The sequence below is a fragment of the Pelmatolapia mariae genome, linkage group LG16_19, assembly GCF_036321145.2.
Source record: "Pelmatolapia mariae isolate MD_Pm_ZW linkage group LG16_19, Pm_UMD_F_2, whole genome shotgun sequence".
Classification (NCBI taxonomy): domain Eukaryota; kingdom Metazoa; phylum Chordata; class Actinopteri; order Cichliformes; family Cichlidae; genus Pelmatolapia; species Pelmatolapia mariae.
The window spans coordinates 21044265-21062786 of record NC_086241.1 but is presented as its reverse complement, the minus strand read 5'-3'; the positions used below and the strand labels follow the sequence as shown (position 1 = coordinate 21062786).

The following is an 18522-nucleotide window of genomic DNA, read 5'->3' as shown; positions in this document are numbered from 1 at the left end:
TGGGTGCTTTTTTTAGGGAAATTAAAGTGCCCTATACGGTAGTATATGCAAACTGGGCTTCCGGTAAGAACTTTCAAAATAAAGCACTCACTGGACTCACTGTTGTGGTTGACAACAGTGGTGCAACTCACGACGGGACGAGCATGCAGTCATTCCAGGTGTTTGAAAGGACTGCTATTTTCATATCTTTGTTTGTTTAAAGCTATCATTGCTGCACCTGAAAAAAAATCTGTTAAATTCTCACTCCAACTTTAACACAATCATTTTTAAGTTTCAAACCCCCCACTATAGATGAAACCTAAAAAATAAAATACAATAAAATAAAATAAACCAGCATTATTGACGTGGAAATTGTTGTGAAATTACTAGAAACCTCTATAATGTCAAACTTATGCTTTTTCCACCAAGCGGCTATTTTTTCCCCCCAACACGTATTAAGCGCACCATCTAGTGCCCAAAACTTTAGCTTGTATTTGTATGCACGATCTCTGCTATCAGCTGGCACCCTCTCAACGCAGAACATAATGCAAGCAAATGATAAGACTTAAACTACAGGAAGCATATTCATATTCGAATATGAAGTTTAAAAGGGTTTAATTGTGCAAAAAAATAGCTGCCCAATGTTTTTTGAGACAAGTTGCTGTCAAATTCAAAATGAGTTGGGTTTTTTCATGCAGCAGTAAAATATCTCAATTTAAACATTAGATTTGTTTTCTATGTTCTGTTGTTAATAACACAATCACCATATTTGTGTTTAAAAATGAAAATGACAGGTTTAGGAGTGTGAATCAGTTAATACTAACAATAGACAACAAATTTATATTTACTTTAAATAATATGCACAATATTAATTTTATTTCTTTAAAAAAAACGCATCTTTGTGTGAACCCAAGACGCAATCAACAAACAATCTATGTTTCATACAAATTACATTCACAGATGTGAGGAGTTTAAGTCATTTATTGACTATAAATACATTCACGCATCAAACACAAGTAACTGATCTTGTGTGACAAACAAAGATATGAAAGAAGAGAAAATGTAGGCGTGAAGAACAACCCCTGCCTTACAGATGAATTGAAACAGGATTTTAAACAAGATGTAAAACATTCTTTGCACATTCTACTTTGTGAATTTGTGAACACCTTACTGGAGTGATATCTGTGGGGCAGATAGCATTTGTGCAAGCTGAGGGATATTCTCAGAAAGGAGTAGCTTTAAAGTAGTCCTCCAGCGGAATGAGCGTTGTACCCCCGACCCAGTCTTGCAGCCAGATCTGAATCAACTCCAGCTTCATGAAGAACCACTTGTGTCCCACTGGCCACTTTGCCATAACAGGATGCCTTTAAAACATTGTGCAAAATATCAGGATACATGTCACGCATGCCAAATGGTGTTTCCCTAAGGAAAATACATCTTCTACATGCTCTGTTACCTTGAGAACACTGCCTCCTTCGCAAACGCAAGCTCCTCCGGGGCCACCTCCACCATCTTGCCCGTGAGCGTGAGTCGAGCACATCTGGGATCCTCTGGATCATACACCATTTGCCTTAAAAAGAACAAACACACACACACACACACACACACACACACACACACACACACACACACACACACACACACACACACAGGAGAGCATTCAACATTGCAAGACACACAGCTGTATGTAGTGTTTCAGAAAGCTGCAGCAGTGATTTAGCTGAGGTTAGACCAAACAAGCAAACCGTCCCAAAATCCCCAAGATTACTGTGTCAACTAGTTTGTGGAAACTGTTTGAAGCTCAAAACGTCTTCTTTCAGCACCTCTCTTTAAGGGTCGCCAAAGCAAATCATCTGCCTCCATCTCACTCTATACCTCTCCATCCTCCTCTGTCACACCAACCCTCTGCATGTCCTGCTTCACTACATCCATGATCTTTCTCTTGAAGTAATTAGGGCATATTTTTAAGAAAGCTTCTTTCATATCTAAAACTGTTATTTCCCTTTGTGTTTTATTAAATGAACAATAATGTCAATTTTATTTCTACAGCACATTTAAAAGTGACAAGGTTGACGTACGTGCTTTACAAATGCAAACAAGATAAAAACTGCGATCAATAAAAAAAATACAGTAAAATAACTCATAAAAACAAACAAATACAATAAAATGTGACTAAAAACAAACTGTCAGAAGCAACAACACAAGAATACCTAATGGGACTCAAAGTTAACTAAAATTAACAGCCAAGGTAAAAAAGTGAGCTTTAATATGGGACTTTAAAGACTGCATAGACTCTGCAGTACGATTATCAAGTGCCAGTCTAGAGGCTGTGAGTGAAAATAGACCAATCCCCTCTGTGTCTAAATGAACACCTAAGAGCATCTGGCTGGAGGATCTCAATAATCAGATAGACAGGTGTTTCCCCTCCCCCCCACAGAACAGCATTTAGATTACCTGCAGAATTCCCCCTCAGCCTCTGAGAAGGTGAGAGAAGCATAGGGGTTGCTTTTCAGGTCTGCCACAGTGTTGTCCATTGGAGTCACATAAAAATAGATGACTCCAGTGCTGTTGCCCAGTGGTCCATCACTCACTGAGAAGATGTTTCCAAAAGGAAGACCTTTGATCTGTACACACACACACACACACACACACACACACACACACGCACACACACACACACAATAAGTTCCAGAAATCAGCAGTTTCCAAAAGCTTGACAGAGCAGCTAGGCCTTCAGCTTTGTTGATATTCGAGGTCACTCGGGAAGAGTTTTTAGTGCAACAGCAAATTCATGAGCTCCATTTTAAAATAGTTTAACACAAACAGATGGAGCTCGTTTGTTGAGATGGGAGAAGCTCGAGAAGGACACCCATCCATGCAGCGCTTCACCCATCAGACTGAAGCTATTTCTCAATTAAATTCACATTACATACGCAGGGTGTATCCCAAAAGGCACTTCGGGCTGATCTCACTTCTGGTCTTGCGTAAGGAGATTTTTTTAAGGCTATTTTCAGGACTTGTCACTCGGTGTGATTTCCTGCATATGCGTTTGATTTTCACTGGTGAATTTGCTTCAAATCTTCAACAGTGTATTTAAAAAGCTGATCGTGTTTCGTGTAAAATCAAAGGGTCCACGCACAAAGGTAGAGGGGTATCTTTTTCATATTATGGTGAGAATATGGGCGTGTTCCTCAGCTTGTCCCATTACGCTTAAATGCGCAAAGAAATCCTGAATCGGGACCACTATCCCCTCTGTGTGCGTTACCTTGTCTTGAGTGGAAATGGTGGCCAGGTACCCCCAGTCACTGTAATGAGATATGTATCTGGCAGTCTTTGCTGTGTCTTGGTGCGGGGGAGGAGTGCTGCTGGCGGACTTCTTCACCTTCTCTAACCGATATGAAAACAGGCGAGAGGAAAGCTGTGCGGCGCTGTCGCCCTCGGGCTTGACCAGCTCTCCGGGGCTCTCCACGCTGTCTCCGAGGACGTTGGAGGACGGATACGCCTGCTTCCACAGCCCCGCACTGTCCACCAGCAGCGCCGGGGCGACCTCCTCCGACAAGTCTCCGTCCTCCACCACATCGTTGGAGGACACCACCCAGGACACGGAGCTCCTGAGGGTGTAGCTCTCACACAGACACAGGATGTTGGCAAACAGCGCCAAAGGAAAGTAAGAAGGCCTCATATTACTGAGCTGGGAGAATGGCCGTCCTCCTCCACTCTCTCTCTCTCTCTCTCTCTCTCTTGTTTACAAACTCACGTGTGTGTGCTTTCATAACACGGGGATACTTCGCCACAGAGAGCAATTTCCACAGCGACCCCTGCTGATTCACCATAAGGCAATTTTACAATCAACGCTCAGCAGAAGGGACTGCAGAGAAGGAGCTCCCGGTGCTAAATAACCGAGTAACTACTGCATACTATATGTTTGTGTTTAACTGTAGTGGCATATCACTCATGTGTGGCCTGTCAGTCCCGCAGAGACTGTGTAAGAGTCATATAAGGATCATGCAGCACAACTTTTATTTATACAGTATCTTATAAGGACACATAGCAAAAAAAAATATGATTAAAAGCAATAATAATGACAATTTGTTAGTAAAAGAAGACAATAAACTGTTTATAATAATAATAATATGTAGATGGCGTTTTGATTTAAACTAAAGGTTTAGCTGTTGTTTTTGTTCTTCTCACAACAAATGACAAATATTATAAGATTTGCCATAAGCTTGTTATTTCCTGTTCCTGCTCTGCATCCATTTTTGTATATGAGTCACTTTTTCCACCAAAGTATAAGCAGCTGGTTAAAAAATAAAAGGCTTAAGTAGTGCATTCATTGGTCCCAATACTTTTACAGTCAAACTCAATAGCTCATACATTAAACAGTTTCTGCCCTACAGATCCATGTTTACTGGTATGTATTCATCACTGAAACACCTTTTGTCATTTTTTTGAAGGTTGCCATGGTGAAAGAGGTCAAAATCAAGCTGCTGTCCTGCAGAATGTATGTCGGCTCAAATATGATTGATTTTTAGAATCCGTCTATTTACTCTGTAATAAATAGTTCTAATAAGCTGAAAGCAATTTAAAATCTCCAGTCTGATGATGGGGATATTTCCCTAACTGTTCCAGGTGTCTCCTGTCCATAGAGTCCACGATTGTTCATTTTGGTCTAGAAGCTGTTGAGGTGTTACTGAGTCAAACTGAACATTGTGATCAGTTTATGTCAAGGTGAACGAGTGGACTATTCTTCTATTCTTCCTCCTTTCTTATCACAAATGCAAAGCTATTTCTCAACTGTTCTCAATCAAAACTGAAGCCTGTGGTGGAGGAAGTTCTCAGATCATTCATATTACAACAATGTAAAAATATTCCAGAGGCATCTGGCTGCAGTTATTATTTATGTTATAGTGTAATTTAAGTTGATCTTAACATAATAAATCTAGGAAAACATGGCCTAGCCTACATTGACTTGCGCCCACAGAAAACCTACACAGGGGCTCCAAAGCCACGCAAACCCCTGGGCTCTGTGTGGGCACACCCATTTGTGGTCTGCTAGGGACAACTTGGCTTTGCCCTGCCCATAAAACCCATCCACACCTGGCCACTGTGGGCATGCATAGGCAGGTTTGCTGAAAATATGACAGAGAGAAGTGGCTTTCAGATCTCTGTAGTTGTACTTGTCTAACCAAATATAACTGAAGATACTGAGGTTTGTACAAAGAAATGTAGCATAGTAGGAACTATAAATATGAATTCAAACTTTTTTCCAATTTATTTTCCACAGAATCATCTACTGTACATATGTGCATAGATGGTACACAATAAAATAAATGAATGAAATAAAATATGCCTTATTATTACTGTCTTAGAGCAGTCAAAACATTAAATACATGCTATAACAAATGGACATAATGTGTAGACTCTCAGCTTTGATTTGAGGGTATGTCATTATCAATTAAACAACTAAATGGCCTGGAGTTGATTTGAGGTGTGGTGCTTGCATTTGGAAGATTTTATGAAAAATGTGGTTAAAGGAGTTCTTTATGCAGGTGAAACAAGCCATCCTTAAGATGGGAAAACAGAAATTCATTGGACAAATGAAAGCAAGATCAACCTCTACCAGAATGATGGCAAGAAAAAAGTATGGAGAAGGCATGGAACAGCTCATGATCCAAAGCATACCAAAACATCTGTAAAACATGGCAGAGGCAGTGTGATGGCTTGGGCATGCATGGCTGCCACTGGCACTGAGACACTAGTATTTATGATGATGTGGCACAGGACAGAACCAGCCAGATGAATTCTGAGGTGTTTAAATCCAGCTAAATGCAGTCAAATTGACTGGACGCCGTTTCATAATACAGACGGACAATGACCCAAAACATACAGCCAAAGCAACCCAGGAGTTTATTAAAGTGAAATATTCTTGAATGGCCAGGCCAGTCACCTGATCTTAACCCAATTGAATATGCATTTCACTTGTTGAAGACAAAACTAGTTCTTCACACTTTTATGCAATCTTTTTGTTCAACCCACTTAATTAAAGCTCAAAGTCTGCACTTCAACTGCATCTAGGCTGTTTCATTTAAAATTAATTGTGATAATGTACAGCACCAAAATTAGAAAAAAGTTGTCTCTGTCCAAATATTTATGGACATAGGGAGGCCAGGTCTTTTCTGCTGTCCTTGGAAACTTTACATGTTGCCACTGCTGTCGTTTAAAGTCAAACCCACTAACCTGGGGCCCCAAGATGTTGTCTGCCTCCTCTGGTGGCAAGCTGCACTTCTGATTGTTGCTGATTGTGTCCATCCCTGTATGAGCAGTTTACCCATCTTCCAATGGCTGCTTTTGTTTCAGATCATCTCAGACAGTGAGCTCATTGTACTTAAATGGCCTTAATCCAGTAGAGCACCGCTGTCATCAGGTGGAACACGAGCAGCAACTGTGTGATCCTGTCATGTTAATATGGACCAAAATCTGAGAAATATTTCCATCACCTTTTTGACTCTATGTCGCAAAGACTTAAGGCAGTTCTGAAGGCAAAAGTGGTAATATACCAATCAAAATAAACCATCCTTCATCAAGGCCTGGATGGAGGCAGATGAGCTGCTTGTAGCATTTACTAACAGGAGCAGCCAAAAAATTATGGTAGATCCTTTCACTGGAGGTCTGAATATTCCATTTATACTGCTGTGTATCATGTACTTGTAGGCAACAGTGCTCCAGGGTATCACCACTCAGGTAAAGCCTGAGTGGCTCTTCATGCATGTTGTTCACTACATGAAGTCTTTCCCAAGTGCTCTAGATTTGTAGATACTGTCAGGCTGCAGCAGAGGGAGCCAGCACATTTTAATATGACTTGTGACCACAGATGGTTTTATCTTCTATGTTTTATTTTCGCTCGATGTCATGACCAGTGACTGTTGAAAACATGTATATTTATTTATACAGTCACTGGTCGTGACTAAGGCTTTTGAAACGTCAGTTGGTGCCAGGGAACTGATTTTTTTTTTTTTTTCAATAAATGTGGCTTACAGTGACTTTCAATGTACTTGCATATAGAACAGTCAGGAAGATCAAGTGCAAACATTCACTTTATGCGCATGCATCTTTTACTATTAAAAACAGACTGCGGTTCTCCTTGGTAATCCAATCCACGGAGCTTAAAGTGTAATTTCTATGTGCAGATGCTGAAGATGGAGGCTGTGAGGATGGAGACTGTGAGGGGGGAGAGGGGGTTAGGCTGCAAGCTGATTGGAGAGGCTGACTGAAGGAGGGAAGTGAGTCTGGATCAGCTGTTAGCTGTCGATCCTCCTTCCTCCCCTCACCACCAGCACCCTCCCCAGCGTACAGTAAAAAAAAAAAAAACAACCGGAGTACCCGGCCAGAGAAGACACAGCGTCTGCCTGTGAAGACAGAAGTCAGGTGGACAGCAGCTTCTCGTAGATTCCAGGTGAGGGCAGCGACTAACGAAGTATTAGCCACATGCTAGCTAGCATTAGCAGCTTGACAGCATTCCGCCGGTAAAGAAAAGCTGCCGTGAAGCTAACAGCAGCTAGCGCCACGGAGCAAGGTTTCTGTACAAACATGCCTATCGCAGCGGCTTTAGTCTTCATCACTGAGTCATTTCGGTGCTATCACTGTATGTGTGAGGTCTGCTGAGACCGGAGCACCTGTTGTTTATCTTAGTTGGTGACCCGGGTCAGACTCTCTTGCAGTGCAGGATCAGCTGAACCCGTGTTATTCACAGCATGTCTTCTGTGTCTTTGTTACCCTCTGGCAGCATGAACTCTCTCCCAGGAAGAGCCGCACTGTCCCTGTGCAGGCGCACGGCCACAGGCGGGATGATGAGGGTCCTATCAGGTGCCTCGGCTGCAGGGGTCCTGTCGGCCGACAGGGCCTCTTTCCAGGCTGTGCGGTCCTGCCACTCCGGGACGAGCCGCAAGCCCAGCGTGAATACCAAGAAGAGGGGCTACGACATCACCAGAAACCCCTACCTCAACAAGGTGAGCACACGCCTGTCCTGTATTACAGCTTCCCCAATCCAGAGTGAGGCAAGCAGCACATCTTACAATGCTTCGTGCATATGTTTAATATCAGGTAATGACGGCATACAGTGAGTTTTCCACTGCAGATTATGCTTATTATTATTATGGATCAGTCACTTCTACTTTAGGTCCATGTAGATGTGATTTGCCTGTTGTGTGGCTTTTAATGATTTTAGTTGCTTCTGTTGATGTAACACAGCTAATGAATAAGTGTGTGATGTTGTTTGTATTACACACACACACACACACACACACACACACACACACACAGAGGCCACATGCCAGAGCTGATAGTGGCTTCATAATCAAAGCCTAATCGTAATGTAAATGTATTTCTTTTGGGTGTGTAATATAAGGTGAAAGGGTAAAATTTCCAAAGATTTGACATTTATGAGCATAACAGTGTTTTTATTACACACACACAAACACAGAGGCCACATGCCAGAACTGATAGTGGCTTCATAATCAAAGCCTAATCGTAATGTAAATGTATTTCTTTTGGGTGTGTAACATAAGGTGAAATGGTAAAATGACCAAAGATTTGACATTTATGAGCAACGCTTGGGGAAAAAAAAACAAAAAAGCATCACAAAAGGCATCGAGGTAGTAGCAAGCGCATAATTTTAAGGCCATAACAAAGGACATTAATATACTTTTTTTAACTTCGATGTCAAACTACTGCAAGGAACCATATTTCTTAAACCCAGCCTGGGTCACACAGCTGTGTCTACAGGCCACATGATGTCCCGCATACCATGTATGATGGTGAGGGAACATAAACAGAGAGTACAATAAAAATATCACATTCTGAACTGCTCCTAAGTAAAATATGAATGCCACAGCACTTCCTATTTATACAACACAGTAGACTGACATAGCTGTGAATGGTCTCTCTACAGATTCCTGTAACATCTGTCGTACTCTGCCTCTGTCTCTCCTAGTGGAGTGTAATAAATACATAGACTGTCACCATTTTCAAAAAGTGAATTCACAGAGAGAGTACTTTTTTGTGCCTTGCTAGCACTGCAAAAACACCAGATTTTGCTTGATATCAGGTCGGTCATGTTTCCTTCCACCAGCGCTGGTGTCGAGTCAGCAGCTACGTGCTGATTCATAGGTCAGTTAAGTGCAAGCAATCAGGAAGTGAAGCCCCGCTTAGATGAAGAAAAAAAAAAACTTTTCAAACTACAGAGTGAAATCTTTGTGTTTGAAACTTTCTTTCAAACAGTCCTTTCCAGCACAGATGACAGTATGTAGTCTGCGCTCAGTGTTTCCATAGAAACCAGATGTGTTACAGTCCTAATCAGCCCCCTTCCCTCACCCAACCAAAAAAACACATTTAACTGAATTAGTTCATGTGAATCTCATTGTACCCTTCGCTGTATTCTGCTGTAAAACTATATTACAGGTTTTAATCTTTTACCAATGATAAGGTCTGCTTAAAGGTTAAGATAATAGCACTTGACAGCTCACACACAAGCCCACATTTTCAGCTTCACTTTCTCCTCTGTGTGCTAACATGCTGTGTGTAACGTGGGTTGATTATAACTCCCGGTGAGGAGTGTCACCTTAATGGGTTTACTTTAGCGCCTCTTTACCTGCTCGCTCTGATAGGTTTTGCACATCGTTGTTAATCTGTGACTTTCTTCTCAGTCACCTCTGCTTCCAGGAATACATTAAAATGTTTTCCATACAGTTGTCCTTCCTTCTTTCTGTTCAACGCTAATCTTTTTTGTTATTTAATGTACTAATGAATCATCGTTTCCATTTAACGACCCGCCCTAAGCTGCAGAACCCATTGTCGAGCACGGTGGTGCCACGTGGCGTGAAACTCGCAGTTAAAATGCAAAGCGTGCAGCTTGTGTAATAACTCTAGGAGTAATAGTTGTAAATAGCACTATCATATTTCACCCTCCACTCTGCCAGCATGAATAATTTGCAGGACATGGGCTCATGAAGACCCACAGAAAAACAAGCTGAGCCTAGAAAGGCCAGTTTTTTCCCCCCATGTAGGTCAGTGTTTTCACTAGAGGAAGAATCAAAGGAAGGGACAAGGAGGAAAGAGAAGTCAAGCTGACAGGGGAGTGGGTTCAGGCTCCCTTTACTATTGGACAGAATAAATAGATTAAACCCCACACCCCCACCTATGAGCACTCTTTGTGGGAAGAATGCCAGCGTGGAGGGAGGAGAGCAGCAACAGTAACTGTAACCAGAAGGCAGAAGGGTACAAGTTTGCTGACCAGAAAAAAAACGTCAGTCTCCTTCTCCTGTTGTTTACTCCGTGTTCTTTTTGCTCTGCATTTGTTTTCAGTGCAAAGATGGCAACCGGTTTACATAAAGAAAAAACATGAAAAAGACCACCGTGCTTGTATATGACTAACTCATAATTAAGCTCACGTTGTGATGCCTAAAGGATGAGTCACTGTGGTCTGGATTGACTGAATTTGTTACTTAGTTTAGCGTTGCATAATCGGCCTTCTTCCACCCTACAGGGAATGGCATTCACCCTGGAGGAGCGCTTACAACTGGGTATCCACGGCCTGCTACCCCCCTGCTTCCTGTCCCAGGATGTCCAAGTCCTGCGCGTCATGAAGAGCTATGAAACACGCACTAATCCTCTGGACAAGTGAGAGAACAGACTCATTAACAATAAAGCTGGTGCTGTTCAAGATGGGAACCACACGACAGCTGCAGAAGTTCAGTGAGGTTGTCCCACTGAACATGCTGCTTATCAGGGCTCCCGCTAAATGCTTTCAAAGCAGTGTCCAGACTTGTGGTTGTTTCACACATCATATGTGACTCTTTCCAAGTCATTAAAACAGTTTGGTTAAAATATTTAAGCCACAGTGGTGCAAAAATACAGGAATAACAAAGCGGTGCTTTTCAAAAAACAGTATGGCCCTGTAGTAGAGTCAGAGTGTTAACCGACCTGCCTGCAGTCTAAAACAGCCACAAACCTTTGAGCAACTGAAATCTTACATGAAACAAGAATGGCACAAAACCACGGGAGAAGTTTTCCTCAGTTCCCAAAATTTTGTCCAGATTTCAGTCTTGAACAAAGTGGTTCACTGAATCAAACGACCAACATCTCACTGCGTTAAGCCAAATAATGGTTAAATATGCAAAAAAATACTAATTTTTAAAAGGGGTTTTGGGGAATTTTTTTACTAGACACATTGTAGTTATACAGAAATATTTAGATCAGAAATGGCCTACTGCGTTTCTGAAACACATCATAATGTTTTTTTCTGTCTCAGGTACATCCTGTTGATGACACTACAGGACAGGAATGAGAAGTTGTTCTACCGTTTGCTGACCTCTGACATCGAGGAGTTCATGCCAATCGTCTACACTCCCACTGTCGGCCTGGCTTGCCAGCAATATGGACTCGCTTTCAGGAGACCAAGGTAAACTTCATTTCACTCATCAGCCACTTCATTAGGTACACCTTGCTAGTGCTGGGTTAGATATTTGCTTTAATTAAAATAAATGGGTTAGATTTGAGCCCCACAGTGTGCATGGGCTTAAATGATTTTTTCCTTGTTCTCATGCTTGTTTTGGGCTCATTTTGTGCCGTTTTTGGTATGCATGTGCATCGGTGTCAGTGTCAGTCAGAAAACAGATTTAACTACTTGTATCATCACTTGACTCATTTACAGAGGACTCTTCATCACCATCCATGACCGAGGCCACATTGCCACGATGCTCAACTCCTGGCCAGAAGAAGACATAAAGGTAAACGGCACGCAATTAATCTGGTGGCTGCTGATTTCTGAGAAAATAATGTCTCAGACACGTTAGTGAAAGTGTCTGCCTTCATCCACAGGCCATCGTAGTGACTGATGGGGAGCGTATCCTCGGCCTGGGGGACCTGGGCAGCTATGGGATGGGCATTCCTGTGGGGAAGCTGGCGCTCTACACAGCCTGCGGTGGGGTTCGGCCACAGCAGTGTCTCCCTGTGCTACTGGATGTTGGCACAGACAACCAGGTGAGCATGACCTCAGAGCAATCAGGTTTTATGAGCTGGTATAGCAGCTCATAAAACCTGGTTCATCTGATATAATATCAAAGATCTGGCAATAGTTTACAGATGCCTATGCATGCATGCACAGTTTAAGTCTTTGATTAATTTGCTGACCTGTTAAACATCCTTCTGTTCAGGCACTGCTCAATGACCCTCTGTACATTGGGCTGAAGCACAAGAGAATCAGAGGAAAGGAGTACGATGAACTGATTGACGAGTTCATGCAAGCAGTGACAGATAAGTAAGTGAAAGCACAGGTGAATGAAGGATGAGGAGGCAGTGCTGATGTCAGACTAACCACGCTGTTCCTCCACAGGTACGGGATGAACTGCCTCATACAGTTTGAGGATTTCGCCAACAGCAACGCATTTCGCATCCTCAACAAGTACAGGAATCGATACTGTACCTTCAACGACGACATCCAAGGTGCTTTATTACTCATCGGGTTACAGCCAGGAGCGTCTTACCTTTCATAATATACACTACAATATGTTGATGGTTTCAGTTGGGTAACGTATTTCTGAAATCTTCCTCATTTCAGGATTCCTGTTTCAGAAATACAATGCTTCAGACGGCAAATGAAAACGTAGCGAACACAGATCAAGATTCCGTGAAGACTCAAAACTAAAAATGAAACAAAGAAGTAAAAATAAAGCAGCTTACTCTAAACAGGCGGTTATATTTGCCCTCACTAGCCTAAGTCATAAAGCACCAACTGTTCCCCAGTGATGATCATCATTTTAGTTCTGCAACAAAAAGGAAATCAGAAAAACTTTATCTTCGTGACTGTAATGCATCAGGTTACTTAGAGGAAATCAAATAGCTGCTGCTTCAGTAAACTTCTTAAGTCCAAGATCAGCTACTTTCTGGCTGTTTAGTACAGTGAAGCAGGTCATACAGATAAAAGTCAAACTAATGCTTTGTAATTAAAGTAACTGGTCATACTAGCTGAAGAAAACCACACATGGAAATTTAAATTTAAAAACATCAATGTCAGTTCTGATAATGTTGCCCCTTTAATTTTCTTTCAATAGTTACAAAGTTTCACTTCAACACATCAAAAAGTATTTATTTAAATTTCACCATCTTTACTTTCCATATTGTAATCGTGCACTCACAGTTCACCTGCTAACTGTTAACTCTCACCTCATCAGTGAGAGATGAGAGTTAATCTGAGGGTTTTCTCTGGACATTGACTGCTTTTTTCCACTGATTTTCAACCACGTTCTTGTACCAGACCACTTTCATATGAATCCTTTTCTGTTTGTTTTTGTTTGTACAGTGTTTCACTGTAAGAGATCATGAGAGAGACTTCAGACTGCAATCACAAGTGTTTTTGTTTTTCCTGCAGGCACGGCTTCTGTAGCTGTTGCAGGGATCTTAGCAGCTTTAAAGATCACCAAGAACAAATTGTCAGACCACACTTTTGTCTTCCAAGGGGCAGGCGAGGTAAGAGGATTTGCTCTCTAGGATTTTATGGTGTTTGGAGCAAAAATAACCGTCCTTAATCCCCGAGAGATAGGAAAACAGTGCCTTCTGTCAAATTGGAATTACAAAGGGTTTCATTTACTTTTACAAAAAAAAAATGTTTGAAAGACAAAATACCAGATTTTACTGTTTTTTGAAGAAGAAAACATGCTATACACTAGATTTTTAATTTGATGCCAGTACTACATTAAAAAAAATGAGAACGCAGCATTTTTCTTTGAGAAGAAGAATTATCTCTTGCTTTTGATAAAATAAATCATAAAATCAGCTGATCTTGGATAAGCAGAATAAAATGAATGGTGCATCGTGAAATCCACAAATTCTTTGGTGAAAATTTGTTGAATTTTGTGGTTCCTGGAGTGATAACCTGGAGAACACCAGCTGCCAGTTTGGATTTGGGAGAGACCATTTCGTCTTTTAATATTAGGCTTAATACCCTTTACTTTTTACCTCTCAGTTGTAAAAGGCTGATCAGGTATTGTTGTAACTCGGCTGTAATGATGTAAATATAGTTATAGGACTGGAATAGGTGACTCAGAAGAAGTCCTAAGATGCTGGGTGGCTTCCCATGAGTGAATTTTCTCCATTTATCTCTTTCAAACATCGCCTATTTCATTACCAAGTCTTTTACAGAGTGGTCCAGCTATCTCCATCTTTAAATCTGATAGACTCTTCCTCTGTGTAATTTTTTTATTGGTGGTTTTTTTTTAAATACCCTCTCCCATTAAAAATTAACTCAATTTGTTTAGCATTACTTTCTAGCATTACCCCCAATCCCGATTTTTTTTTAAATGTGGTGCTGGCATCGAATTCAGAATTCATTAACTGCCTTTGTGCCACCGTAGCCTAAATATTTATTGAGATTAGGTTTGCATCTAAAAGTGGGGACTATAATGCAGATGAAGAATTTTTCTTTTTTTTTCTCCCCACCAGGCTGCTTTGGGTATTGCTCATCTGCTTATAATGGCCATGGCCAAGGAAGGATTGAGTAAAGAAGAAGCTGTCAAGAAGATCTGGATGGTGGACTCAAAGGGCCTCATTGTGAAGGTAAAATATTTCCTAATGTGTTTCCTAAAGCAAAAAACAGCTGGATGTGGAGTCGTGAAATGAGATCTTTATACACAAATACAGGGAAGAAGCCACCTAAACCACGAGAAGGAGGAGTTTGCTCATGAGCACGCGCAAATCAAAACACTGGAGGAGGTGGTGAGCACCATCAAACCCACTGCCATTATAGGTGAGTTTACTTCCGTAAAGTGCATGCAGGGGATAAATCCTGGGATTTTTTTTCAGCTTTGTATTACTTTAAAGGATAAAAACATCCACAGTGTCGTACGTAAAACTATTTTTTTTAACCTTTTTTATTTAACCATTTACACTAATTCCCAACCAGGTACAGGAAAACACAGAAAGCTATTTAAGGTGAATTTCTTGCGTCCAGCTTTGTTTATTAGAGTAACACCTTAGTAATTTGCTACAAATCAACTAATTCTCTCTCTTTTCATTTAACCCAATTCATCAAATTCAACAGTATTTTCGATGTTTATTGGTTTAAATTCCAAACACTGCATGTTTGATGAACTGCCAGAACTGTAGAACCACTTGGATGACAAGACAGCGTTGTTTCAACATTCAAGTTATATTTTTTTAAATTAATTAATTTAACTTAATTTAAGTAAGATAACTACAAAAATAAATGGATCCTAACTTATAAACTAAAAACTGAGGCTTTAATTTTAAACAGATTTCACTAAACCAGGATCAGAGTCCTTTAAATGACAGCATTGATACATCATTGTGTTAGTGCCGTTGTTGTGGTGAACCTGGTGTGTTCTTGTTTTGGAAAAGGCGTCGCTGCAATTGGAGGAGCCTTTACAGAGAAGATTATTAAAGACATGGCGTCTTTCAACGAGAGGCCAATCATCTTTGCTCTGAGTAATCCTACCAGCAAGGCCGAGTGCACAGCAGAGCAGTGCTACAAGCTCACGGAGGTAACGCTCAACTCACCCTCCCAAAATTACAACCCCAATTCCAACAAAGTTTGGATGCTGTGTAAAATAAACTCAAAAAGGTAAGGTCATTTTTAGTTTGATGGGAGCTGCGTGTCTCAGAAAGGTTGGGGCAGGGTTTATGTTTACCACTGTGTGGCATCATTTCTTCTTTTAACAACACTCTGTAAACATCTGGGAACTGAGAAGACCAGCTGTCGGACTTTCAGGAGAGGAATGCTGACCCATTCTTGTCTGATAAAGGATTCGTCATGTTTTTTGTTTTGTGATCCTTGAGGCGTCTTCAGCCAATGAAAAGTCTGGAGTGCAGGCAGGCCAGTTCAGCACCCACACTCTTCTGCTACAAAGCCATGCTGGCCATATTGTAGATCCAATATGTGGTTTGTCATTGTGCTGTTGAAATATGTAAGGCATATGTTGCTTTAAAATCTTTCAGCACTGGTGGTGTCTTTCTAAGTCACGGACATCTAATATTGATTTTTGACCTGATCCTTCTGCACAGATTTCTCAGAATCTGTTGTTGATATTGTACTGTTGACATTGAGTCTTTACAATTTGACATTGAATAACATTATCCTGAAATGTTCCACAATTTGTAGATGAAACCTCATGTTGCCAAATGTTTACTTTGGAGAAGTTGTTTTTAAACCCAATCATGCTACTAAGCTGTTGCCAGTGAACCTAATTAGTTGCAAAATGTTCATCCAGCTGTTTCAAAAGGAGATATTTTTTATAAAATAGTTCATTTTCTCAGTTTAAACATCTGATGCGTTTTCTGCATTCTACTGTGATTAAAATAAGGCTTTAAGACACTTCTGTTGTTACTTATATTTTATACAGCGTCCTAACAATTTTGGAATTGGATTGTAAATGAAATCATGAAGCATTCACAGCATATACAAGAGCACCTCATTCTTGCATGGTTGACCTTTTCCATCATTGTTTTTTTTTTTTTAAATTATCATTAATGAAGTGAACTCGCTCCTTCCCCTCTCTTTAACAAGGGTCGGGGCATCTTTGCTAGTGGAAGTCCCTTTGATAAGGTGACGCTGGCAGATGGGCGCACCTTCTACCCCGGACAGGGTAACAATGCCTACGTCTTCCCTGGAGTCGCTTTGGGCGTTATAGCCTGCGGAGTCCGCCACATATCTGATGACGTTTTCCTCACCACCGCAGAGGTACGTTCCACCATTACTGTGTGTACGTCGCATATTTAGATGAGGATTTTATTTGAAAGACTAGATTTTTAGATGCATTTATTTTTACTTTCAGCGCAGTGATGTCTCTCTCTTTAGACCGTACATAGCAATCATGTAAATGTTTAGATTTCTCTCCTGAGACAAACTTAATCTTTATTATATTTACTTCAAAATAATTTAATTGGCTGTCCTTGTCTGTTTCTCTCAGGCAATCGCCAACATGGTCACAGAGGAGAACCTGGCTGAGGGAAGGCTTTATCCTCCTCTCAACACCATTAGAGAGGTGTCCTTCAAGATAGCAGTGAAGGTAGGAAAGCTGGTCAGCTGGTACTTCTGTTATTGAAAGGTATAGCCTCAATCTTATGCAGTACTAAGTGTGGGTTGCTGCCCTCTGGTGGTTGACTTCACCGGGCTTTTAAATAATGTTTTGAATTCCTAAATTGGGATTTGCCATAAAATGTATATTGTGATGTTTACATTTGAACAGTAATCAAATTCATGGAATTTAAATATATGTTAATCTTCATTTCTCTGACCTAGTGTTTTTTTATCCAGAATCAATCGCTCAGGTACAGTAAAAGAGAAACGGTTCAGCCTCGAAGTTTCAGGCTCAGTGTCTTAGGGAGTTGGGAATAGGCAGATAACATGCTCTACCCCGTCAGGCATAGTTGCCCCTTGTAAGTGTCCAAAATCCCCATTTTTTCCTTTTGTTTCTTCCTTTCCCAGATCGTCAACTACGCATACAGAAACAACATTGCTTCAGTGTACCCGGAGCCTAAGGACAAGGAGGCGTTTGTGCTGTCTCAGACCTACAATTCCGATTACGACTCCTTCACTCTGGACACATACGACTGGCCAGAGGAGGCCATGAAGGTCCAGGACGTGTGATTGGGGTCATTGGCGTCTCGTTCTCTCTCTAAACTAAACACGCTGCCATAGCGGCACGTGAAAATTGCCTCTATTCTGAAATTTTGCCTTTTAGTTTTTTTGTCTCTCTTTTCTTTTATTTATGTGACTAAACAGCTGCCCCGAGTAAAGCCAACCAAATACTACATAAGAAGATTATCTCAGTTTACCGAGTGTTGTTATTTCAAGTCATTTTATCCTCTTTTAGCTCTCTACTTTTAGTTTTCCATAAAAAACATTTTAAATACGCACAAAAGCATATCAGATATCATTCTCACAACATAAACCACACTCCTGCTGCAATCTGATTTCACAGTGTATCACAACATGTTTTTCTTGTCTTGACATGAAGGAACAGAGGACTTATTTTGAAGACTCTCTGTGCCTCTTACTGTGTGAACTCAGGATGTCCATGTTTTCATATTCCAAGTTCAAACTGTTATAGGAGACACATCTGGCTCGTCCCAGATTTTCCACTCCGTCCCTGTGTGCACATATGTTAGCCTGCACGCAGGGCATAAAACACTCCATTATCAACCTCCGTTTCTTTATAAAACGAGTGATTTCTGACAGCAGGCACTACTCTCTTCTTTTTTATGTGTTTGGAGGAAGCATCGATAAATTGAGTTATCCTCGTTTTTGTTCACAGTGCTGTGCTTTCCTTTGTTTGTTTTGTAAAGAGCTCTGCCTAATGTGTTTTTGCCAAAGTTGTCAGCTGTATCATATGTTACTCCTAGAGGACGTGATGCTGTGCACGCTTTAGCACTGAGAGATATGCTTGAAGTTTTCAAAGGGAACATGAAGCTTTTTAAATAAAAGTATCAATAAGATATGAGTGCATCCTGGACTCTTTTTTTTCTTTTTTCCCC

General features: G+C 41.0%; 2 protein-coding genes across 2 annotated transcripts; one reads left to right on the top strand and one right to left on the bottom strand.

The window, feature by feature from the left end:
* Positions 1-942: 942 nt before the first annotated feature.
* creg2 (cellular repressor of E1A-stimulated genes 2) lies at positions 943-4160 on the bottom strand. Its single transcript, XM_063498182.1, has 4 exons — positions 3245-4160; positions 2434-2603; positions 1436-1549; positions 943-1343 (listed from the first exon to the last, which is right to left on the bottom strand). Exons 1-4 carry the CDS (start codon positions 3659-3661, stop codon positions 1202-1204), a joined length of 843 nt encoding a protein of 280 aa, XP_063354252.1. The 5' UTR covers positions 3662-4160; the 3' UTR covers positions 943-1201.
* Positions 4161-7244: 3084 nt separating this feature from the next.
* On the top strand, positions 7245-18483 carry me3 (malic enzyme 3, NADP(+)-dependent, mitochondrial). Its single transcript, XM_063500237.1, has 15 exons — positions 7245-7432; positions 7763-7985; positions 10520-10653; positions 11285-11434; positions 11687-11762; positions 11854-12015; positions 12189-12292; positions 12368-12477; positions 13403-13500; positions 14473-14586; positions 14671-14776; positions 15388-15530; positions 16553-16726; positions 16956-17054; positions 17474-18483. The coding sequence occupies exons 2-15, from the start codon at positions 7764-7766 to the stop codon at positions 17633-17635; spliced, it is 1854 nt and encodes a 617-aa protein (XP_063356307.1). The 5' UTR covers positions 7245-7432; position 7763; the 3' UTR covers positions 17636-18483.
* The last annotated feature ends 39 nt before the right edge of the window (positions 18484-18522 follow it).

Bases quoted from the DNA above. Each gene is read 5' to 3' on its own strand.
- creg2 (XM_063498182.1), bottom strand. From the start codon at position 3,661: ATGAGGCCTTCTTACTTTCCTTTGGCGCTGTTTGCCAACATCCTGTGT. The intron at 2,604-3,244 runs GTAACGCACACA...GTGTGTGTACAG, and splicing joins CCATTTCCACTCAAGACAAG to ATCAAAGGTCTTCCTTTTGG. The intron at 1,344-1,435 runs GTAACAGAGCAT...AATGTTTTAAAG, and splicing joins AAGGAGGCAGTGTTCTCAAG to GCATCCTGTTATGGCAAAGT.
- me3 (XM_063500237.1), top strand. From the start codon at position 7,764: ATGAACTCTCTCCCAGGAAGAGCCGCACTGTCCCTGTGCAGGCGCACG. The intron at 11,435-11,686 runs GTAAACTTCATT...ACTCATTTACAG, and splicing joins CTCGCTTTCAGGAGACCAAG to AGGACTCTTCATCACCATCC. The intron at 12,016-12,188 runs GTGAGCATGACC...CCTTCTGTTCAG, and splicing joins ATGTTGGCACAGACAACCAG to GCACTGCTCAATGACCCTCT.